General features: G+C 40.4%; 1 protein-coding gene across 2 annotated transcripts in view; it reads right to left on the minus strand.

The window, feature by feature from the left end:
* The window catches only part of ALCAM (activated leukocyte cell adhesion molecule), a 124,939-nt gene that overhangs the window by 16,566 nt on the left and 83,220 nt on the right, over window positions 1-25,153 (minus strand). For both annotated transcript variants that reach the window (XM_050909536.1, XM_050909545.1), the window contains exons 2-8: window positions 19,834-19,934; window positions 16,810-17,029; window positions 12,645-12,709; window positions 12,135-12,222; window positions 11,084-11,266; window positions 6,519-6,646; window positions 4,623-4,752 (exon numbers count right to left, since the gene is read on the minus strand). In XM_050909536.1, coding sequence (XP_050765493.1) covers window positions 4,623-4,752; window positions 6,519-6,646; window positions 11,084-11,266; window positions 12,135-12,222; window positions 12,645-12,709; window positions 16,810-17,029; window positions 19,834-19,934 — 915 coding nt within the window. The remainder of the gene's footprint in view (window positions 1-4,622; window positions 4,753-6,518; window positions 6,647-11,083; window positions 11,267-12,134; window positions 12,223-12,644; window positions 12,710-16,809; window positions 17,030-19,833; window positions 19,935-25,153) is intronic.

A 25,153-nucleotide genomic window follows, 5' to 3' on the forward strand; every position in this document is an offset into this window, starting at 1 on the left:
AACAAAACAGTGAATTTAGCTACTGGCTTCATTCAGTGGTTGCCCTGGGAACACCGTTGTAATTAAAGGCAGAACTTCAGGGTCCATCCTGTACAATTAGTCTGTGTTACGAGTCTAATGCCTAGTCCAAGAGGTCACAAGAACTGTACTTTCATCTGTGCATGAGTAAAGCCAAGATCTTACCAAAGAGATAAAATGGCATTTTGTTTCTGTATTCCTATGGGGATTTCTTCCCCTGCCTCCCCAAACTAGTAAATGCAACCAAACTAACAAGATTCTCCAGATCTTACCATTGCTTCCACAAGAAAAAAAAAGAAATAAAAAAAGACAAGACTCAGCCAGTGAGCATTTGTATATAGATTCAGATGGTGTATGGGATGTGTTTCTTCTTGCTCTGTTACTCTTGAGCACATGCTACCAAGGCAGAGGGGTGGCTGAAGAAAAAGCTAAGATTTTTCTTTTTTTTTTCCCCTCAGGGTGACTTTCCTTCAACATCTACTTAAACCTTTTGTTCTTTGAAGCGAAATAGCACCTCAAACTCAAGAGATGACCGAAGACCATACAGGAGGGATTCCTCTCACATACACCACAGGAAGCAGAAACTCATTAAATTTTGGCCTTCATCTCAGGCAAGACTGACACTGAGCCCAGAGCAATCCTTCAACCCAGTCTTCCTCCAGGGTAGCATGCCTGTGCCCCCCAGCCACCCCCCCCCCCCACCCCCCTTTTGTGGTAGAACTGAGACTACAATCCCTCTCATACAGTGGTCTTGGTTGCTATAGAAGTTCAGGAAAATTTACAGTGTGCGAGATGAACTGCATAGCTCAGAGCAGTATTTGTAAGGTGATTTATGAGGCAAGTACAGAATTAAGCTACTGTTTAACATAGGATCCCCTGTAGGAACTCTACATAGAGCAATTTGATTTGGATTAATATTCTGCCAGTTTATCTGCAGGGTCCACAAAGAAATGTGATGTAGATACTTTTACCTCTTAACTTATATGCTCCATTAGTAAATCATCTCTCCTTGGTACAGAAGTATGAGGAGAAAATATTTCTTGCATACAGAAGACTGTCAAAATTAATTTTCTTTGCCATTGAAGGAAAAACTTTGTTGCAAGAATTTTCCATACATTTCCCGTTTGGCTTTGAAATGTTCTTCATAAACAAACTTCTCATAAGGCACCATTTTCAATATATGCTAGCTCTTAATGTGGTTTCACTTGAAGTCTTGCATTGATTTCAGTGCTGTCTTTGCATACCAAGTAGCACAGGGAAGAGACAAAGAGTGCATTCTGCATGTATTACCACATCATGTGAGAGAGGTATGGAATTAATGTGGGGAAGACTGGAGCAAACATTTCAGTTTTGAAACTCTATTGCACATATAGGACAGGCTCCCAGCATTTAAAGGAGGCCTCCGATGGAATACTGTGCTACGACTGGGAAAACTATGCACAGCACTTGCCTGTAGTCTGAACTCCCCAAATATACTAGCAGACAACCAGAAACTTCTCCTAGTAAACTGAGAACAGATTTTTTCCATGCAACAGTCAAAAGGTGATTTCCCCTGTATTTTCAATGAGTCTGTAGCACAAGAAAAGACCATTAAAAATACCTACAGAGAAACACAAATGCTAAATTTCTAAAACCTTTAATTTACTGGAAGGTTTGCAAACCTATTTCCCCAGAAAACACATTTTAGCAGAAAGGAAAGCAACACTAAGAGGAATTTCCACAGCCCTACTCCATACCGGGTTTTACGTGCAGAAACAATTAAAGCAAGAGATAAAGAAAAGGGACTGTGGGTTGAAACAGTCACCTGCTGCTTGACAGCTGAGGGAAGGCGCTCCCGTCCTCTACTGCTAGGTGCTTTCCTTGCCTCACACGGGGTGTGCTTCTATAGCAGTTTAAGTGGTTGTAAACAGGTTTTGCCCCAGCCCCCTCCCTTTTCCTTCCTGGCCTCTGCCAGTTTTGCTCATCTGATCCTGTGCGAACTCACTCAAGGAACAGAGCTGGCAGAAAATTAACAACCTAGTGTAAAAAAACCAAACCCACAACATAAATCCTGTTTTGTTGCTCCCTCTGTTGAGGGACAAATCACGCCAACCACAAGCACTCAGTTCTGCCAGACTTTAAACTGCGACCTTGCTGCACAGATCCTGCACCTGCTCTGAGGGGCCAGAGCTCAGGTTGTCCAGTTTGTCCCTTATGTTCTGTGGGTAAGGAAGAGACTCTTTCTTCCCCCCTCAATTTGCTTTATAAATAAAGTATTTCCTTAAACATTATGGGTAACTCAGATGCTTTGATGTCAATTTTCAGCTTTCTGTGAATCTCGTAATTTACATTCATCTTGGAAAAAAAGAGCTTGGTACTGAGCCAGAATATTTTGCTACAAAAATATTTAAGGGCTATAATGTGCTAATGTATTTTCATACCAGCAAGCAGCTTTCCCTACGTAGACACTGAAACGAACCAGTGTAATTATAATGCTCAATAAAATCTGTTTGGGAAAAAGCACTACAGTTGAAACGTAACAATTTACTATAAATAGTTTCACAGATTTAAACTAAAATTATTATATTGCCTGTTTTTTGTTGTGGGGTTTTTTTTATTTTTTAAAGTGAAAATAAAAAAATCTAAAGTGCCAAGATTGGATGTGAGGAAACGAAAAGCCCTGACTCAGAACGAAGGCTTTTTCAGTGTAACAGCATAGACAGGAATATTCATCCGTATGTGAAAAGATAAGCAATAAAGCAAAAGAGGGACAAAAAGTAGGATTTGATAGGCAGTAATAAGTATTATTTGAAGGACAAAAAACGTCATGGAGGCATAAAAAAATCTGAAGATCTAACACCAAAAATATATATTAGAAGGAGAAAGCACTGAAAATTACAGAGTTATGCTGGAAAATTAATATAAAGTAAGCAATTGAAAGATGAAGGAAGGTATTATAAAGGATCTACGAGTTTTATGACTTTTTCAGAGGAGTTCTCCTCACAAGAAAACATGCTGCAGAAATGCTTTAGACCAGCATAAGGCAAGACACCGAAGTAGCCTGAAGAACAGGGCATGGTCTGGGCATTCAGGAATTACAGAACTACTCCAGGCCACTGTGCCTCACTTAAGCAAAGGCTTTATTGTAGATAGAGCTGTTTAAGAAAAACAGAACAAACCAAAATGAACCCTAAGCGAAGCGAAGCAGTAGGGTACTAGATTGTACCTATGAGTTCTGAGTAGCTGCACTAGCTGCCAACACTGGAAAGACTTCTGTCAAGAAAATACATGCTTCTCATGTAGTAAAGCTCTTCTGACATGCAGACAAAATAGCAGAGAAAGGAAAACTGGCTTGTTATAAATAACTTGGAGCTGAGGAAGCCATTCTTTAGAGTAACTATTTATGGAAGTACAAGTAGACATGCAATCCACTTGGAGTAAAATAAAAGGGTCAGTTATACCACAGCAAACTACCAGCAAGCTACCTTTGATATTGGGCAGCTAGCGGCAGTAGTACAGAGCTCTCTTCAGATCTTACATACCCTGACCCTTGGCAAAGAGAAGGGGTGGGTAGAAAAACAGCAGATGACCTTATTAAATGCAAAATATTCATTAAATGGAATAGTATAATTATTCATGCACAGATATATTCTGCATGCGTTGTACCTCTTTCAAGAAAAAAAAAATCAAAACCAAGTATACAAACATGAAGTTTCTTTTTATGTAAAGTATAACTACCGTGGAAGCCTTTAAACGTCATTATCCGTTATGTCCCTCTGAACCTGTAAACTATTAAAGGTATTTATGCTACTGGGAAGACTACAGATCATCCATGTTTTTAGGGGAAATCTAGTACCATTGGCCCCAGTCTCATTTCACAGCCTGTGATAGTATAGCAAAGTTTGAAAGAGTTCCTGCTCTTGTTTTCTCACATAAAGAGATTAAAAGCAACCATTGAAAAGCAATCATTGCTTCAATGGTTCAACCAGTTCAATGGCTGCTTTTAAAGTGGTGCTGATAAAGTGTGAGTAAATACTCTAGTATCCAGCTAAAGAAACTTTACTGAGCTCTGTAGCTCTCATAATTCTGGGAAAAGTGAAAAAAGCAACTTGTCCTATGTGGACATAATGAATTCCTAAGTTTCTTCTCTAGACTCCTTATGTGTTAACCTCCTTGAGATAAGATGAAAGGATATTAGACTAATGTGAATTTGACTATGAAGAATGACCTTCAGTGATACCATTGTGGGCCAGCTTGTGTGTTTGAGTACATTCTAAGGCACAGCTGGAGCAGAATAATTTGCCATATATATGTTCACATGAGTGAAACATAAAATACCAGAATTTTAACTGTATGTGACAGTGCAATAATATCATGTACTATACAAATGTTACGTAAAGTGAATCTGTATCTAAGCCAATGAATTGAGAAACTTAAGGTATTCAAACAGAAATACATTAGAAAAAATAAAAATGACCTGACACTACTTCAAACCAACCACATCATTCGGTTCCCCTGTAGGTTAATTGGACTAATCTTTACCTAAGTAAAGCAGAGAGAGACCACCCCAGAAGGTCCAAGATAGGTTTGTATCCTAACTAGGAGTGCAAAACGCAACGACTTACAGTGCACGGTGATGCTGGTTGAGTCCATCATGCTTTTGTCAGTCAGAGAGCACTTGTATTCTCCTGTTGCATTTCGTCTCACATCTGTCATTACGTAAGTATCTGAGCTTCTTATACCTTCTGTTTCTCCCTGTGGATGGAAAACAAAACATTTATTGTATATGGACCTGCTAAAAACATTAATTTTTGTTGACGATTTTTTTTATAATAAGGATGGTGAAATACTCCAAAATATGTATAGACACAGCATCATTGAAGTGTAGTTACCTATTAATAATACTAAGGTTTATTTCCTCCATGACACCGTAGTTTTAAAAAACATCTACAATTAAGAGCTTACTCTTTTAATTGAATGACTGACTTATTGTAAGAGGACATTAAAATACAAAATTTGGAAATTTAGCAGAAAGAGAAAGGGGAGAAAACAAAAGACTGAAACAGTCTACGAATAAGAGTGTTGCAGAAATCACAACAGCAAAACAAATTGTGTTTCTAAATCTGGATCTGAAATGATATATTCAGTTTAGGAAAAATCATGAAACGAAGTATACTGCATTACTCATTTTTAAACAGCACAAACCAACCTTGCTCTATCCACATCATGGTATGGAGCCTGTTAGGGCATACACTACCTTATATGCAGTTATCTACAGAAACTGGTGTTTTGAATTAGCCAGCAAGCGTTGGCTTGCCCAGTTTCTGGCTGTCCAGTTCCCCAGTTTCCCCCTGATTACAACTGACTGACTTACATCAGCTTTGAAACAAGCATAGAATGAAACCCTGATTTGTATCTCTGAATCCAGAAAGAGATTTACGATACCCGTGAGTCTTGCAAAGAAATCACCAATTCCAGCTCTCCTTGAGAGAAAGGACTAGTATCAGGTAGCAGGGAGACTGAAGATAAGACAAACTTGGATGTTTAGCTCACTCACTGTTATAGTGGAGCAAGGAGAGATACCTCGCACTTTTTCCCTGGCATATAGTGAGTTCCTAGGATGACTCACTGAATCTAAATGGCTGTTCTGAGATAAGAGGACTTCAGCTCCTAGTTTCCCTTGCTGCTCTTCAGCCATTCAAACATGCCAGGAGTCCAAAGTAGATGAGGATTATGTTCAAAGAGTGACATGCAGTTTTTGAAATACCTGAAAGCATGCCACTGCTTTTGGCCTCTCTCAAGATCAGCTCTGCTCACTACTGCAGTAGGAACAAAAAAAAGGGATATAAAATAGGAGAGAGAAGCAGGACATGGGAAGAAGGACTACGAATCTTAGAATATAAAGCCACATCTGTCTGTGGATTTCACCAATACCAAGAAGATTAATGGTACCAAAGCCTTTATTTTTCTCAGTCTGCATCTTATGCATTTGACAGATTTGTTCTACACTTTCTCCTGTGCTGTCACACTTGTTGTTTTTTGTGTTGTTATGCCACCAAACAATTAATTAACTAAAGAAAAGGAATTGCACAAAGATTCATCTGTGAAAGTCCAAAAAATAGCTGAATTAATTTCCTGTACTTTCACTGCTGGATCTTTGTCTGTTATGACAACAGATGAGATGGTTTTATTCAAGATGCTAAATCACTTTAGTGAAAACTGCTTCTTATCAAAATATCTGATGATGGGAAATGAAGCCTAGCAATTTTTAGTAGGTCCAAACCCCAAAAAACTTCGGATGGGGTGGGGGGAAGGAGAGGTTTTTTCAAAATATTTTGCCAACTCGGGTGAGGCATTCTCAGAGTCTGATGTAACGGCCAATGTCTATCTTCAGTTTTAGTCGCATCAAATGCCTTCCTTCATTTGTTATAAAATCACGTATACAATGACATGTAGCAATGTCTGTAGGAAGGGATGATACAGAATATTTTACTACATAGTGACAGCGATGCAGGACTTACTGGAATGTAAAACAGGAACTCCTGTGGAGGAGGGTTGCCATTTCCTGAGCACTTCAGAGTGACGTTATCGCCTTCTTTAATGGTAGTACTTTGTGATAGCACTTCAATAGTCACCTTCTCTGTTGGATCTGTGAAAATAACGTATACATTTAATAGCTTCTGCAAAAAACCACACAGTTACACTATGCATACGATATTCACGGCTGAAGAGTACGTGATTTTATTATCAAGCAGGTGAAGGTATTTGCATGTGTAGATCTTTTTATAAAAGAACTGAAGTTAATCACACATTCTATATTTTTGCCAATGAAGTAAGTGCAAAGAAGCCATATGATATAAAATTCATTCTTCTTCACCAAAATACCTGTAACTGAAACAGCAATGATTACAACTATGTCATGTGCTTAAAAGAAAAAAACCCTGATCAGTATCAACAGTTTCATGGTGTGATTCATTATGAGGGATTAACTTGTCCTCTGTGAAGCTCACTGTTTGGAGGACTGCAGCAATCAGAAAAACAACTGAAGCTCTCAATGCCTTGCATTAGTACTAAATAATAGCCTTCTTGCATTAAAAAGAAAGAAATATGAACTAAGCGACTATGTTCAGCCTATTCTATATGCTGATCACTACAGGCTTTCAGAAAGATGAATTTGGTGAACATAATAGGACCCTTAACTTAGTCAACAGAACTGTAAATGTAACATACTTCTGTCATGTTCAGTGAAGCTGAACTATAACTTACATTCTACTTTGGTAATTTTTTTAAGGCAAAGACAGAGTATACTTTAATAGATGCTATTCTTTCTAAGTAGAAGCCTAAATATAATTTTTCAAAAAAAAAGTAAACCAAACAAAATTAAAGGAAATAATATGGGCAGATAACTCACTGTTTTAATGTCAATTAACAAATAAAATTCCAAAGATGCCAGTCTTGCATTAAGACACAGTACAGTGCACCTTATTAGACACTAAAAAAATCTACACGGCAGAGAAACCCTTGCCTGACAGTTGGTTTTGTGTGTTTAGTGACGCGTGCACTCTACAGCCCTCCCGACCCTTAAGGCATTCATCATGTCTGTCTTCTGCTACGGGATTTCTCAGTAGCAGGAGCTGCATTCTGCTGTGGCCTCTCGATGACTGAGAGCCCTAACACAGCATCTCACTTCTCCTCATAGGAGGCGGGGTACTGGGCTTCAACAAGCGACGTTCTCCCTCCTTCAGATGCAATAGCCTCGGCTCCCTTCCAAGGCCAAACAGCTTCCATCTCAGTACCTTCAGAGCTGAAGCACAACTTTGCCTGCTTAGGAAGTCCAGCATCGCTGCTGGTGTGGAATACAACAGATGCGATGAAGTAACTAGCCAGGAATCACATGCATGCCTCTTGGCGGCTGCTGGGCCAAAAAAACCAGTTTCGGGCTGTCTGGTGAGCTAGCCTGCTGCAGAAACTTGTCTCTCCTTCTGTCGAGGTTATGTGAAGGTGACCAAATGTGAAAAAGTTATCATAAAGGATGTCTAGATATACCCTGGAATTGCTTAGGCCTTGTCTCAAGACTGAAAAGCTCCCCTGCTTTCACTAATAAACAGGAGCAGCCTAGTGAAGGTGTATCTTGCCTCTCAGTGGCATGTATCCCTGGCTTGGCGCATCTTACCTTGTGCTTCTGTAAACCTGAGATTCTGCATTCTGCAAGAACAGAATTCTGGGAGCCAGCACCAAAAGGCAGTTATTTAGTAAATGAACGCCACTATCCCAGACCCGCCATGCGTAATTTCAATGAAAACACCAATGCTGGAAGCAGCATGAATATAAAGTGTCTTTGACTCTAATCTGTTATGTAAAGAAGTTTATCCATAACAAGACAGACACTTAACAACAGGGCATGACTGGAAAGTCTGCCCGACAAACATTATCTTTTTACACTGATCAACGCTGAGCAGAATCCAACATAACTGGAGTCTAGATAATTTAGATATCTGAGATACTATCTAACTGTCCAGCTCCAAGAGTTCTCTTGTATTACTCATGTTACTTTTGGTAGCTTGCTTGCTACAGCTGCAAATCAGAGCTGATAACTACTGCTAGCTGAGCTAAGGTATCCAGTTCCAACCAGCACCCAACTCGGCAGGAGCTAATTCACTCTTCACATACTAGGTTACAGTGGCTGGCTGCTTCCAGGATGTCAACCAGCTATTATACACTTGACAACTAGAGACTGCACTAACCCAGAGCTAAAAAACCCGAACAAACAGTAGAACATTTCTTGGATCCTGACTGAACAGGTATATCTTTAAAAAAATCTTATGCAGGCATAGTTTTAAGCATGCTCTCCCCATTTCTTTATGATAAATGGGTAAGTTGCAAAGAATGAACAGCAGGTCTTCTTTATGATTTTTTTCTACTTGCTTCAGAGATGCAAAACACAATAGTTTTCACAGTCAATCTAAAAAAAAAGGCTGAAAAAAAGACTTCCATTTCTTAGAGTTGGAGTCTGCCATTTTTTTTCATCTGCATTACATTTGACTCATTAAAAAAATCACATTTATTGAGAAAGAAACTAATCAGGATCACTGAACTAAATTAAAAAAACAAAAATCAGACATGTCATTATCATCAAGTAACATCAGTCACGAAATTCATCTGTTGAAGCTTTGGACGTCTATTGATAAAGAGTTTCACAAGTTCATTTGGAGATGCATTTGAGCAGAGTAAGGAATTGAAGTTACACCAAATGAAAATACTCAGAAAGGAAATTGGGTAACCCCATAGTCTAAAGCCAAAGTTCATACTCGAAGCCTCTTCAGTACTGAAGGGTGTGCCTCCCTCCCACTGTTGGCTAATTAGCAGCACAATGATACTGCTCATCTCTGGAGGAAGAACTATCTTAATTAAATTGTGTGTTATTAGACCAGGATTAAAAGAGTTAGTCTAGCAAACATCAGATCTTTAATATGGAGTGCATATGATATCTGGCGCAGTGACTAGTCTGCAGTGCTGTGCAGCCTTCTTTTTCTTTCACATTGGGTAGTCCTTAATTGCAAGTGCACATAGTACGTGCATCACCGAAATCTGCAAGAGCCTCATCCTCAACAGGTGAAGTAGCCTAATGCATGAAAGTGGTGGGGAAATGAGGACAGCAAAGCATCTCTTGGCAAGCAATAGCAACAAGTGCTTTCTGGTCATTACACTTCTTCCCTGTGAACATCTGCCATACACAGCAGAAGTTACTGACGGTCATGGGGCTCCACAGATGACAGAAAAAAAAACCCAGTGAAATTTGGTACCCAACTTTAAAGCAAAACCAAAAAATAAATAAACCCTCTAGCTTTAGTGATGGGATAGGTGTCTGCAGGCTTGAAATCTCTATGTTATTTCCAAGGATAATGGTTGCTGTCCCAGAGGTTTTCTTCTCCATTAGTTCTGCCGGTTGTCATTCTGGAGAAACAGCTGGTGAAAAGAGGGCCTTAATTTACTTTGGCTTCTCCAGGTGAAACCAAGGAGCAGCTGCTCCAAGGTTTGATTTGATTTGACCAAGGTCAAAACTGATCCCCTACTCTGCAGCTCAGCAAACTTCACCTGTGAAGGAGAAGCAACTAATCATCTAGGTAGAACATACCCTGCCACTTCAAGCCTGCGGCTTTCGTTTTCAAGGCAACAGAGTACACATGCTAGCTGGAGAAATCTAGTGCCTTACTGATTTTATTTGTATTCAACTGGATTACAGAGTTGTTACACAATACTAAAACCCTATTAGATGCTGGACTGTATACTTAGACCCTATCATTCCCAAAACAGGGAATTTTCTTTTATAAGCTGAGGTATTACCTGAAGTGTGCAGAAAGGTAACACTTGACTGGACATACTGCATATCCCCTGTTCCTCTACATTCTGCTATGACCTGCTGCCTTCTACAGTCCTTCAGAAGTGTCATTTTACAAGACTTTGAAATGGCTCTTCCCCCCCGCCCCCCCAACTGCTACCACCCCCTCTGACCTTTCCTTGCCAACTGTCTGGTTTTTTTATTCCAAGAAGAATTATGAGTTCCACATCGGTCAGTAACACAGTAAGGCAGTTGCTTTAGGACTTAGGCCAGCTGGAAGTAATTATTTACACAAATTCTCTACTTGAAAGTCTACCAATATTCAAATGATACATTTTAAATGTAAAAATCAGCATCTTACACCTGTAGAGAAGCTACTGCATTTTGTGCAAGGTAGTCTGCTAGCATTAGCTGTTTGGTGCTGACTCTGCAAAAATGAAAAACATTTGAGTATAGTAAAAACTGTATTGTGTATTTATTGCATATTTCAGGGGGCACAGACAGTCGCTCTAATCAACCACTAACTTCTGTTAAAAGTTCTGAAAAGCCCATTTCACTGTAACTTTTTGTGGTTACCACTTTCCTCTTGTCAACACAATCTTGATATTCAGTATTCTACTGTTAGAAAGAAAGAAATCTCAGGTAAATCTGAAGATAAGTAAAAATTACACAGACAAAGTACTCAGACTTTGTCCGAGTCTATGAAGGTAGACTTCGTACAGCAATAGATGCTTTCTAATAACTTACAGTGAACATCGAAGACAACTGGTTCAGACCGTATTGTTTTCTGCCCAGATGGTCCGTAGTATGTCACAATGCAAGAAAACTTGGCATTTGCATCTTCCTTTGTTGGCATGTACTGAAGAGATGATGTCATGGTGAAGAGCCCAGTTGATTTGTCCACAATCTTTTGCAAATTTATGACCACAGCTGAAAAGGAAATACTGTTTCAGTGTCACACAGACAGAATTTGCAACCTTTTCCCTACATTTTGTTGCCTGCTCTGTATTTGTTATCAGGCTGCAAACATGCAAGCAACATGACAAATTACCCAAGAGACTGCACAAACAGTTTTCCTCCAGTATTGCCACTGATGTATACCAGGAACGTTTTATCAACAACATACTCCTAACATACTATACATTTTAAATCAAATCAAAAGAAAAAACTAATTGCAAACTGGTGGTTTTTTTAATATAAATCTCAGTTTAATTTGTAAGACAGAAAGAAGGCCTCAAAAATGCTGGCAAAACCAATTTTTAGGATCATATTTGTAACTTAATTTTGTTAACATTCTCTATTTTATGGAAGGTAAAGTATTGTGGTCTGATCAGCCTGCCAAAATCAAAGTTGAAAGGGAGGGGAAAAAAAAATGTTCTTCTCAAATATCCTGGAGAATAAATACCTGTATAAGGAGATGATGATCTACATGACCCAAAACACAATATTGGACAGGTGTGAAACTGAGACAGTTAATACCTTATAAGAAGCTGGAAATTAGATATAGGTTTCTACTAGCTACATAGGCTCAAGAATAGCTTTGCAATAGCATTAACAAAGGCAACCCTCCTCCCCATGATGTGGTTTTAAAGCTGGAACTGAAAGAGAGAGATTATATAGCATAGCTTGGGTGCTCTGAAAGGCCTAGAAGTTTCCTTCCAGTTTCATCTTTCCATACAAGTAGTTCTCCTCAAAGGAACGATACATTAGACTAAAGTAGAGCAACTCTTATAAACACAGTTCTTCATGCATACACCTGTCTGTGGATTCAGGGACATTGGCCGTTATTGAAACGTACCTTCTTCCACGGGCTGCAAAACTCTCCCGTTTTTGTACCACGTAACATTGCCTTCGGGATAACTATCTCTTGCAACACACTCCCCGAGCTGCAAAACAGATAGGCATTAGTCGCTGTTTTTCTCCACTATGTTTTAATATAATTCTATTTTTGCTTATGCTGCTTTGGGTAAAAATTTCTGGAGAGTTCAAATGCTTAACCCCAACCATTTTTCTTAAATAGGACAAATCCCATCAGTGAGGCTTAGGTACCATTTGGCGGAGGGTTTGGTGGAGGGTCTAAGATCAGGACGGCCCCTGTTTGCAGAATCAGACAGGGCTAATACAGTAGTGGCGAGGGAACTGCTCTGCGCTCAGCCTGGCTATACACCACGATCTCCCACAGGCAGGTGTGCACGCACGCCCATGCACCCTCTCTGAGCCTCAGTCCATCACCTCTCTTCGTCTTGACTGTAAAAGGACTTCAGGCAGCCGTCAGGCACATAACTTCGAGGGAGAATGCTGCTCTTACCATTTGTAGCTTCTCTGTTTCTAAGAAGTCTGCTTGATGCAAGATTTCTGGTTGAGAGGGTTGTTCTAAAACATAAGTAGGATAAAAGTACTAGTGAGGGGAGCACAAACAGCTGTTTGAAAAACAAAAAGTTACTAAAAGATACATGGATTTTGAGACTAAATAGAGCAATCTGGCCTGGTATAGTCTTACCTATGCTTTGCCATTAAAAGAAGAAAAAGTGAGATACTTCTACCTCAATATTAGCAAATGGATTGAAAAGGAAAAACCATCACCTTAAAATGTGTCATACCTTCCATAATGAATTCCATGCATTCTGACAATATATATTTTAGCCAGGCAGACTAGTTCAGCACCTGGGAGAAGAAAACCTGATCTGATCTATCTGATTTGTATGATACACATGCTAGAGAAGGAACCAGTGGTACAGAAACTATAGCAACAGAAAAGCAGCTTTACTGTGGATATTACTGAGCTGAGCTGTCACATTATAAAGGAACAAATTCAACCTAATCATTCTTCTAATGTTTATTTTTCCTAACTGGGATTGATACATTCAAGAAATTCAGATGATAGAGATACGTGTAATTACTTTAACTGATTCTGAGTTAGTTACGACTCTCTTAAAAAAAATAAACTTTTTCTTCAGTGCCAGTATGTCTTCTTATTTACTTTTATTATGGTAGATGGACCTCTTAGCTTGCCAAAATGGAGGATCTATCAGTGTTTCCATCATAAAAGACTACTTTCTAGAGACTATATAACTTGTCTGTTAAAATAGTTTGGCCTGAAGCCCGGAATGCAAATTTTTATCTCCAAAAGAGACAGTTTTCCCTATAATTTTAAAGAGGGGAAGAGTGAGGGGGGGGAAAGAAATCAATGTTTATACAGTCAAAGAAAGCCTCTACACCCTAGCTATACTGCTTAAATAAGCCTACATATTATATACTTTTACAGACTGAAACATCTTTAACCTTGCTAGCTTACAGAACCTTTTTCCCAAATCAAGCTCCCTAAAAAATAATGCATGTATGTGAGTAATCCCAGCCCAAAATGAACTTCACATTATCTTGCCAAAATCTCTACACACTGATGAAGTTACTAATGTGCAGGTTTACTGCTCCTGCTGTCACAGAGATAGCAAGCCTACATGTTTCCACAATAATTCATTTGCTCTGTGTGTGCGTGAATGCGTGTGCATATGATTGTGTGCACACAAATGCACAGATGTTCTTCACTTGGAAGACTAAGCCAGGATGGAACAAGAACAGCTCAAAAGGGAAATGAAAGGCAATAAAAGAAGCTATTCGTTTGACATTTTCAAACAACTTTGCTTGTGGCAAAAAAACAAAAAACAAACAAACCAGTCAAAGCTATACACCAAAACCACCACATTTTCTTCAAAGGGCTAACAAAGATATTAAAAAAAAAAAAAAAAGTTCATGTTTATTTCTCTTTTGTTAGTTTTAAAGGAAAAAGGTTAACCTATTTTCTGTAAGAACCTGTCAAGGACAAAACATTTTCATGTCAGTTCAAGCAAATTAGGTTTTACAAGACCATTAACAGATTGGTTCAGATTTTCGGGTCTCATAAACAGGCATAGCTGGCTGCCTGTCACCAGCTGATCAAACCACAAACCACACCGCCGTCCCCCACCTTGGCTTTGCTTCCTTTTGTCTCTCATCTCCCCCAGGACTGGTTTGAGAAGACCTGCTTTTTGGTGCTTTGGACACCCTCGCAATGCTTCTACCGAGGGAAGGGGAGGACTTCCTGCTCCGTGGCCCTGTGTGGCTCTCCCTATTTTGAGTGCTCTGGTGACCGAGCAGATGCTCCAGTTGAGAGGCCGCCACCTGCTCTCTCAGAGCAGCCTCCAAAAGGAAATGCCTGCTGCCAAATCCCCACAGCCACACCACGTGCACCAAGGTAATTCACTATAAAAGACTTATTTGGCATTTACTAGCTCAGCATCTGAAGCGAGAAGAAATTTTAAACTTGGCAGCAGCAGAGCCCACTTTGGTGGGTTTGCAACTTCAGCACACTGCTTATCTCTCGGCTTAAGAGCCTGCCAGAGTACTTTGCAACTCTATACAGGTCCTATAATAGGGGGGAAAAGAGCTCACTGCCTGTAAAAGCCAAGCATTGGTGTAGCAGGACAGCAGCTAATGTCCACCGGGCTGATCTGCTTTGGAAACTCTGGCCATTTAATTCCAGAAAAAAGATGCTGACAGGATCCATCTGGAAAGCTAGTGGAGCTTGTTTGAGTAGTCCAGGGATTGAGACTAGCAGGTGGTGCCTGTGCGAGAGCCATTTCAGCTCGTTACTTCTGACTTAATCAGGTAGCACAGCTGAGGACGTGAAAACCTCCAGTGAAACCCACCGTCAGTCACGACTTCTGGGATACAGCTGAGTTTCAAGTGTACAAGATTTTGGTTTATGAGGGTTTGCACTGCTGCAGCTTAGCTCTGTATCTGTGATTCAAGGAGTTAGAAACTCCACTGGTTAAATAAATGAAGCTTGCAGGCCACTCTTAACTCTTTCATAATTAGACTAAACAAGCAAGCAAGCAACAATAAAAAATGAAACCTCAAAAACCAGACTCAAGGAAGTTAAATGCAAAGAAATGTTAAGAGAATCCTAAAGTTGTGAATTCAAAATGAAAAACTGCAAAGGTAATTTTTTCTTGCAGTGCTAAGTCAGCCACATTACATACGTGGCATCCTCTATTCTTATCTTCCAGAGTAAATAGAAGCTTTCTCTATTAGTATTAATGCATACATTAACGCATACTAGCAATAAAACATACAAGCTGTGCTCCATGGCTCAGTTAGCATTGTGTTAATATTTAGTATAGTACACAGTAATTCAAGCAGTTAGCATTTCGTTTCACCATATACCACTGTCTCATCTACATATTTACTGCTGTGTGGTAAGTAAACATGATGATTCTTTATCATTTCCTTTGAAGCGCTGTGTTTACTATGCATGCTCTGAGCACACTCCTCCCTGTTGTCATTAATTCGATTGTTCTTGCAGTCAAATTGAAAGTGAAACGAGGGAAAGGAATTACTGTTGACTCCTAATCTAGCTTCAAACTCATTTATGCCACTGACAAACTTCTGCCTAGACACCACCGACAACTCCGACACATTCTCCCTGATAGAAGAGTAAGGGTGCCCTTCCAAAACATGAATTCGTGTTTTTCAAGCAGAAGTGTGATCTGTTTGAAACTGCCCATCCCTGCAAGCAACGCGTTCCCACAACAGAGACTTACTTTGACTGTGTAAATCTGCATCTGAAGAGCAACAAAGGCCAAAAAAAGCCAAATAAGAACATGAAGCTGAGGAAGATATCGACTGCAGTCACAGGGCAGCATTTACAGATGCTAACCTTAGCCTCAGCAGACCCCTAAAAAGGAGCAACGGACGCCTCCGCAAGCTGAGTCAGGGTTTGAGGGATTACATGTCTGCTCTGAATCAGCACCAGGAAGAGGCCAGGTTTGTCCACGCTCCTGTGCGAGCTCAGAGCAGGACTGCACCTCAGAGCACTGGGGTTCGCACTGCGGATCAGCCTTGCGACCAGTCTGTAGCAATATCAAATGCTAATAAACTTTGCTGTGCTCTAAAACAGAACTGCAGACTGGTCTTCCTCCTGGTAGTTCAGCAGGGGACAAAATAAGCACTTGGGGCTAGCAATTCGTTTTCCAGCCTCTCGCTTGCTCACTCACTCACAGTTCATACCGTTGCATACTAGCTGCTCGGAGCTGGTTTAAACCTCTCCACTGATCTAATCCTGCAGACTGCACACAGTTAATGCTCCCCTCCTGCAGAAACATTCGCTCAGAGAACAAATGGAAAATAATCAGTGCTAATTTTACATTTTTCGTTTCCAAGGCCAAATGACATCACATAAGTGAGTCATTATCAAAGCCTAAAATTCTCTTTGAGCCAGCACTTATCATGAATAAACTGCAAGTGCAGGCAGTCCTGTTACATAAATGCCACCAGTAGATTACATTTTTGAAAGCTGCAGAAATTTGCTAGTCTTAGTAATTTACTCAGCCAAACTTACTTTCTTGGCGTTAATCTTACCCTTAAACAAAAGTTTCTGTAATTTATGATTCAGATGCTGATGAATGTTAACAGTAGTAACAACTAGATTTACTTACTGAAGACTTTGACTATTGTTGGCTCTTCGGAAACATCATCTTCTGTAACTAGCATACATACAAATCTCTTTTCATCACTGATTCTTGCATTCTTGATGGATAATGTATAGTTTTCTGAAAGACTCAACCTGTCTTTGTAGTCTGGTACATCATCATACTGTACATTTTTTTTTGTTGATGATCTGAAGGCAATAAATACTGGAGATCCATTTGGCATTTCCTATAATAAAAGGATAAACACCTCTATTTTGCATAAACACTCATTTAGAAGTTCCTGAAGATCTGCAATTGGTACAAACCTATAATTTTAAAAAATCTGAAAACTACATCAGATGGCTTTTTTCCTGATTAATTTCTGCTGTACAAACAAGAAATTCAGTGTAATACGAGAACTAGTTTAAGACTGCCGTGGTACACATTGAGAATATCATCAGTAGAAATAATTTCCAGCCTTTGGCTCAATCTCAGCACAGCATAGGGCTTTCTCTGATGAAGGCTGGTGGCTCTGGCACCACCTGCCTCTGTCTGTATGAAAAGGTATTTAAAATAGAAGCATTCGTGTGCTAGGCTCAAAAGCTTCAGTTTCCTTTTTTTTCACGATTGTTTTACATATTCATATTGTTTGTCTGGAATATTCAGACTTCATTCCAAATGCAGGATTTAATCAGGCATAACTGCCTATTTTATTCTAAATTAGTTTTTAGCTTTTTTTTTTCCTTTGTTTTTAAAGGACCCAAGAGCTTGTGGCATGGGAATATACATACAATCAAATATTGTTATTTATGCATGTCAGGATAATCTGCAAAATATCATTTTCTAGACATCCTCCTTATATTAATCAGTATGCAGTCGCCATCCTAAGAAGGAATACAAAGTTGACAGCCTTGCACAAACCTCCTGTATCAAAAATTTATTTTTATGAGAGACAAAGTTACAGGCAGAGTTCTGCGGGATTTGATTCCCCCCTCCTTAAACACACACACGCACACAGAGTAGGGATAGACACTGTCTGCCTTTAAATAAAGTGAGGTGAAAGGTTGACTCCATCTCTACGTTCAGTATTGTGCTGGGGGCTGGAAGAGGTTTTCATTCCCTTTTATCCCTTGCACCTCGTGGCACTGATGCGAGTAGTGTTCCCAGCACAATACCTCAGCTTGACTGCAGAGCCCACAAAAGCATGATGATGCTGTGACAAGAGCTGAGTGGTGTCAGAGCTGGGCAGGGAGCAGGAGGCAACAGCTAATGTGAAGTTTAAATTCCCTTACAGTCTTTCTTCCTCTCCCACTTTTAACCCTCAGATTACTCTAGATGTCTGTCACACAGGAAAGAAAGCTTTGCCTTGACCCGATACACGCAAAGCTGGCTGTCAAGTGCAAACGAGCTCTTAATTCCGTAAGCCTACCCAGCGCGTGAGCACGCACAGGCAGACGCTGAAGGGAGCAACACCTGCTCCCGCCACGGTGCAAGTCTCCCAGTGCCCCCGGGCTCCCACCAGGAACCCGAATTGCTACTCCCAAGGCAGCAGAGCAGAAAACGGAGTTCTTCCTTCTTCTAATGAAATAATCACCCGACCAAAAAAAAAAAAACCTAAACCAACCCTCCTCCCCCCCCCCCCCCCAAAAAAAAAAAACCAACCCCAAGCGTTGCCATGCTGGGAGCTGCCCTGGGAGAATGGGTCTCACTTTCACTTGGTTGTGTGGGCTGTGTCAACAATTTCATATAATAGCAACCAGACCAGCTTTTTTGCATGTTATGTTTTGTGTCCCTTTCCATTTAGAAGAAGCTATAACATCACCATTTGCTGCTTGGTACTTGTCTGAGATGAGCAATCCAAATCCACTGGAAAGAGATAATACATTTCTTTTTCTCAAAATAGCCTTGCATCTTCATAGAGATGGACTTGTGTCTTCCCAAGAAAAGTCAGCATACTCAAAAACACATAGCAAAATGTAGGCACTGCATCTTCTGAATGCTTATATGAAACAGTTTCACTGTCCCTTTTTGGGGAAACGTTCTCCACACTTCATTTCCCAAAACGTGTTTGTGGAGAAGGAACTCTTGAGTGGATGAGGACTGCAAAAGCTGCAAACCTCCAGGTACAACGGAAGGCGCTGGGGGGGATTACGAAACACCCCCCCAGTGGCAGATCAGTCTGCTGTAAAATAGGCCAGCGGATGCCACGTAGAAAGAGAGAGAACTACATAATTTTAAATCCACTGTCAGAGTAGAAATCACCTGTTATTGCTGGTAACGTTTTGCTTTGAGCACGAGAGGAGATTTAGATGAACTTCACAGAAGCAGAAAAACCAGTTGTCCCAATGTCAGTCTGAGAAGCAAAAGGGTTTTGGTATTCCGGTGTTTTTTAACATGTATGCTTCCAGGTTTCATTTGACTTTGATATGCTTATTCTCCTTTTGGCCTGGGATACTGATCGCATATAGGAGAAACGCATCCTCCGGTGTTCCTACTGCAGGCTGACCGAGACAACCAAGAGAGCACCCGTGGTTTTGCCTTTGTTCTCTGTGCACCAGAAGTGGCAGAGTGAAACCACCAGCAACTCTACTAAGGTCAGCTCTGCCCTCTTCTTCGCTGTGCATTAAACACACTGAAGCATCAAAGAGTATTGAGTGACTGTCAGATAAACCGAATGCGGGGACAGCGCTTTCCCAGGGATGAAGCACGCCCTGCTTCAGGCAGCCCACTTCAAAAGTATTCAAATGTACAACAATGGCTCTGTCAAGCGAGCAAGACACCACTGGGTAACACGCCAGATCTCTAATACAGGTTGGCAGAGAACTCCCGAATAATTATTTCTCTTGAACAATGAGATTAATTCCTCAAACCTCTAATCTATGCTTGGCAGAAATTATGCAGATTGGAATCTTGCAGTTTTACAAACACAGAAATAAATATCTTCATATCTGAGGCAGAAATCCTATCGATTGGAGTCCTGTAATCTCACACACAAAAACTACACATCTTCTTATACCAGCTCTAATGAATGTAAAGATAAGCTATACTTACATATTTCCATTTTCCAAACATAAGACCATCTGGTACTTCTAGACGACAAGGCATAGTAATAGTATCTCCATATATTGCATTTACTGTGTACAATCCCAGAGCTAGAGGAGAAACAGAAAGAGAGAAAACAATTTGAAGTGTTTTCTTGAATTCCCATATGCTAGCTAATGTTTGGTTCACAGCTATTACAAAAGCAGAGCCACCTCCTTTGCAAATGGTTATTTTCCAGCATGTAGGATGTATCCCCAAATCTCTAACAAAACAGGATTCCTGTCACTAAATTTGTTTACTTAAATTTTATGACCTTGTCGGACCCACGTTTCCTGCTGCAGTCAGTGGGAGCCAAGTGGATTTCCAAACAGGATTGCACCTGCTCAGCCGGATGAACATGTACACTACAATCAGTATCCACCGCTATTGTCTCAAACTTAAAACCTGAAAAGGAAAATCCCTAAACTTTTATTTTCTTCATCTGAAAAAACGGCCACTTCTGCCTGGAGAGGTTAGGTTGCAATGCAATATTGTGAGGAGGCCAGCAGACAAGTGATATTCTGATGGCTGTGTTACATTAAAAACTTAGAAAAGGAAGAAAGAAAAGAGAATGTTATTTAAATGCTGGGTTCCCTTAAACTTGGGAAACAAACTAGTCTGCACATTTAGATTTTGGAAAAATGAAGTGAAATGCTTCTATGAATTATTTAAGAATAGCTTTTTTGGAAACCTCAGCGCAATGTTATTGTGCTAATGCATATGAATTTATAGAATAAAACTGAGCCACTTATTTTCATTGTCCAAAACACGTGAATTGAACAAAAACAGCAGACCCTAAAGTGATGAAATGTTAAAACACAAGGAAGTTTAAAGGCGAAGATGTTACAACTTGGTGTATTTGCTATAATGCAACTTTGCTTTGTTCCTGTTTTCCATAGTTGCCCCTGCTCTCGGTGTTGCTCGTTACTCCTTCCACTGGAGGGAGGTTTTGCCTCTGGTGCTTGCCCGGTGTCACTGAGCGAGTGTGCTGGCTGGCTGGCTTTTGTCAGGGTCTTCTGCCCACAGACTCAGGACCTCCCCCTTTGCTCTCCCTTCATTTGCAACCGGAGCTGCAAAACCAAGGGCTTGCTGCCAAAGAAACCTTATTTAAGAGAGAGCAGTAGGATGCTGCTGATGTAGCCAGGGCCGCAGAAACACCCAGTCCTTCTAGAGACATTCATTTTTCTGGAGATTCAGCCCTTCTTGCTAGAGCTGGAAAAAGCAAACCTGTTCCCCTGGGCCCCCAAAGACCTGAGCGCAGACCCCTTAACTTTTCCCAAGTCCCGAGGCAGCCACTGGGATGACCTGACAATTCTATTGAGTGCCTGTGTGCACTCTATAGGGAGGTTTTCCCAAGCGATTATTTTTCTTTTTTATTAAACAAAATCATGTCTTTTCAAAGAGCCAAACACTGAATTCCTTGCCTACAATTTAAATTAGAAAGACTCCAGAGCATTCTCCTCGGGTGAGGACTTTAGAGCTCACTGTTAGCATCAGCTCATATTTATCATTTGTATCACAGTGACAAATGAGGCTGTGACTTGTGTTGTGTGGTATTGCACAAAGAAACAGTATTCCAAAATCCTTCCTTAGAGACGCTTACAACCTGGATGGCATCACACGGTAAGGCAGAGAAGCAGGCAAGCAGGCTGGAGCTCAATGGACTAAAGGAACGCAGGAGATAACAGGCACCACTACCCACATGTATCTTAAACTTTCTTTCCTTCACATCGCTCCTTTTCAACTAAACAACTGCTAATCTTCTTCTGATTCTGTTATATAGTCACAAACATACTTTCGGCACATTATTCACACTATAAGGACTGCATGCTCTAATTTGCTGTATGGTTTACCAAGACCAGCTGTTTTCTAAATGACAGTAGCAGTCGGTCCACTAGATGGTGCTGACTAAGTGCAATCTTTAAAAATGAAACACATTTTTTTTTAAGAAATCAGCTCACTTCAATTTTATGGAAATAGGACCAACGTTTTACAAAATCAAACTATAAATGGAAGTAAAATTCAAAGTTGGAACAAATTTTTCCCTTGGCCCTCTCTTGCACTCATCCTCATTCTGATCTCCAGGAGGGGGACGACGCAACTTCGGCTTTTCAAGTTGAATCCTAATTTTCATTTCTGCTAGAGCTAGAAAAAACAGTCCTTTTTGGTTCCTCTCCCATGAGTGCAAAATTACAAAAGACTTGCAAATATAGATTCAATTAGTAAGCTGGTTAGTACCTGTTCAAATTCCAGTCAAGTGTCATTTAGTAATTTGAAATTCTTTAATGGTATTTTGCATCACATGGAAACACAGAAACTGCTCCTCCTGCTAGGAGATACTCCCTGTCATTAGGGGAAAACAAAATGACCCTGTGTGATCTGTAATGTTGTTCTCTCCTAGACACCCGTTTGACCCCTGCAAGTTGCTAAGGTAACAAGCATACGCTACCAAAGACTTGACAAACAGCCTCACGAGCGTGAATGAAACTGTTTCTGGAAAGGATTTACATTTATAGCATTCGGAGCAGGTAATTGATGAATGGCCTGATAAAAGAGAAAGACTGGCCTCTGATTTTAGAAGAACTCTTTCATCTGAAAGGCATTCCTTAAGATGGACAACCCTCCCCCAAAATCATGTCTTGCCATAAATTCTGCCTAAACTAAAATCATACAGTTTTCTAGGAATTTGTTGACACAGAACCAGAAAGACACAGGTTTTACTTTAAATATAGAGGAATGGTCCTTACAAGAATACAAGAGGTCCTGCTGTAAAATTTTCTCCTCCCACTTCTGTAGCAAGAAATCTAGGACATTTAAGGAGTGCAAACTAGTTGAATAACTGCAAACTTTCACTGCAGGAGCTGCAGTAACCTCCACATAACAACTTTGCAAACCTATACATTTAAGAAACAAAAACCACCTCAACGAATTTGGAAATTCCTCTCTCTGTTGCTATTGGATATATTTGTAAAATGGTGGGATGAAGAACAAAATAGAAGAAAATTACTGCTTAACTACACGACAGCACTTGCCATCAATCATTGAGGGCCCTTTACATAGTTTCCAGCTCATTCTAAGAAAAAGAAAATGAAAGCGGGATCTACAAATACATAACAAATTGCTCCATGCCCTAACACAACACAGGGTCAATGCCAAGGCCCTTGTATCTCATTAACTGCAGGAGGGTACAAAGGCAACCGTAGGGAATAACACTACAAGAAGTCACCAGACATCATGCCCTGCCTTGCTGTATTTCTGATGCACCTTTCTGTAGCTAATTAAGAGCTCAGCCAGCTCCCCTGCAGGATTTTCAGATGTTGCCTTCTAAAACTGAGCCAGTGCTGTTAATAACAACACTAATTCAGAGGCAGGATCTCGTCCCATGTATGCCGGGAGAAGCTCTACTTGAACTAGCTATGAACTACAGCTATATACCAGGTTAATCCAGCTCACTTTCCTTCCATGTCTTTACATACAGGTTTGAGCAGGCTGAGGTTTAACTCATTTCCTGCTCTTTGATCCAGTGCTGAAGAAACTCTGAGCCAGACTAAACCTTTCCACATAGGTTCAGACATGGGAAGAAAGCAGCAGCGTCAGGAGGTATGACGACTCAGAGAAAGATCCCAGCAGGACACTGCTAAATTGAGATGGCATTTGCTGTTGATGCTTTTAATTACAGTACTTTCCATGTCCCCATGGCAGTGCTAACTGGCATCCTTCTTTGTCCATCTCTCTGCCTGTGTTTCACAAGGGAAGAACCAAACAGTACCCACATAATAGTGTGACAAAACAAAAAAATCTGACTACTTGATCAGAGGCTTAAAGGCAGAGGAGGTGCTGTTGTTATTTTGGAACCTCACCTGCACCATATGATGCAGGTCATAATTTAGACTAATTATTATTTTTAAATCAACAAGATCATATCAGAGGAATGAATAGAAGGTGAATATTTAAAAATCAGGAAGCTAATGTTTCTCCAAGGAAATAACAAAAGCTGTAGGAAGCGTATGGAAAGCAGCCATGTTTTCCACCTCTACCTCCCGTTTGAAATACTGAATATTTTTCTTGCTGCAAACACCTTTTTTAAGTGGTTAAGGGTAACATTTTTGTGACAAATGTAAAACAGAACAAGGGCTGTTCAAACACCCTTTAGATGCAAGATCCACGGGAGACTATGAACTTGTATCTGAAAACTATAACTAGCAGAGGTACTGCCCAAAACTCATCTTCACCGGCCTGCTCAGCTGTCTCACAGCACAGCTTACTTCCAGTTACTAAAGCAATGGAAAACTGGGCAGCTGAACCTCCCTCAATACCCCGGAGTCCACTGATTTAAATGATGTTTTACAGCTACAAAGATGTCCTGTATTTCCTTCTGCACCTAATTTTTTACTGCTGATGCTTCTGCCCCAGCAGGTTCAGCAATGATGCCTTCTATTACGTTTTCTGGACCCAAGGAGCAAGGTCTCATTACCAGAGAACAGCAGGACATGTTGGCTGCTACGGTTCTTTGCAGCAATCGGCAGCAGCGAGCAGGGGAGGTCAATTAGCAGCTTCTGGAATGGAAGTGTCCAAACCCAAGAGCTATTATGTCTATTTAGCACCTGCTTCGGAAACTGTAGTTAACTACTTTGGAAACTCTAAGTTAGGATTAGCACTCCAAATCTTTACTTGAGGTTTTGGCCCTCCCATCTTACCTCCAGGTAGCCCAGATTAGCTTGTACTTAATACATTGTGGGAGGTTAAAAAGCTTTGCCTCATGAAATAAATATTTTATTAATTTGCTTGCTATCAGCTCTGAAGTAGCAACAGGCCGATTTTTCTTTCTGTCTTCCACTTCCTAAAGGGATTTCAGCTATATAGGCATACACATAGGTCCTCTTGAGCACCCACTTAGGTACCAGCCTAAATGGTTGGTACCAGCCCAAATGATTTCCTTTAGGAAACATCAGTATTTCACAAAAACAATAATTACATGTTCTTAAGATCAGGAAGTCACCTTTTAAACTCATAGAATCATTTAGGTTGGAAAAGACCCTTAAGATCATCAAGTCCAACTGTTAACCTAACACTGCCAAGTCCACCACTAAACCATGTCCCTAAGCGCCACGTCTACATGCCTTTTAAATACCTCCAGGGACGGTGACTCAACCACTTTCCTGGGCAGCCTGTTCCAGTGCTTGACAACCCTTTCAGTGAAGAAATTTTTTCTAATATCCAATCTAAACCTCCCCTGGCGCAACTTGAGGCCCATTCCCAACGCCCACCTCGCTACAACCTCCTTTCAGGT

Source organism: Gymnogyps californianus, chromosome 1 (genome assembly GCF_018139145.2).
Source record: "Gymnogyps californianus isolate 813 chromosome 1, ASM1813914v2, whole genome shotgun sequence".
In the NCBI taxonomy this organism is placed as follows: Eukaryota; Metazoa; Chordata; class Aves; order Accipitriformes; family Cathartidae; genus Gymnogyps; species Gymnogyps californianus.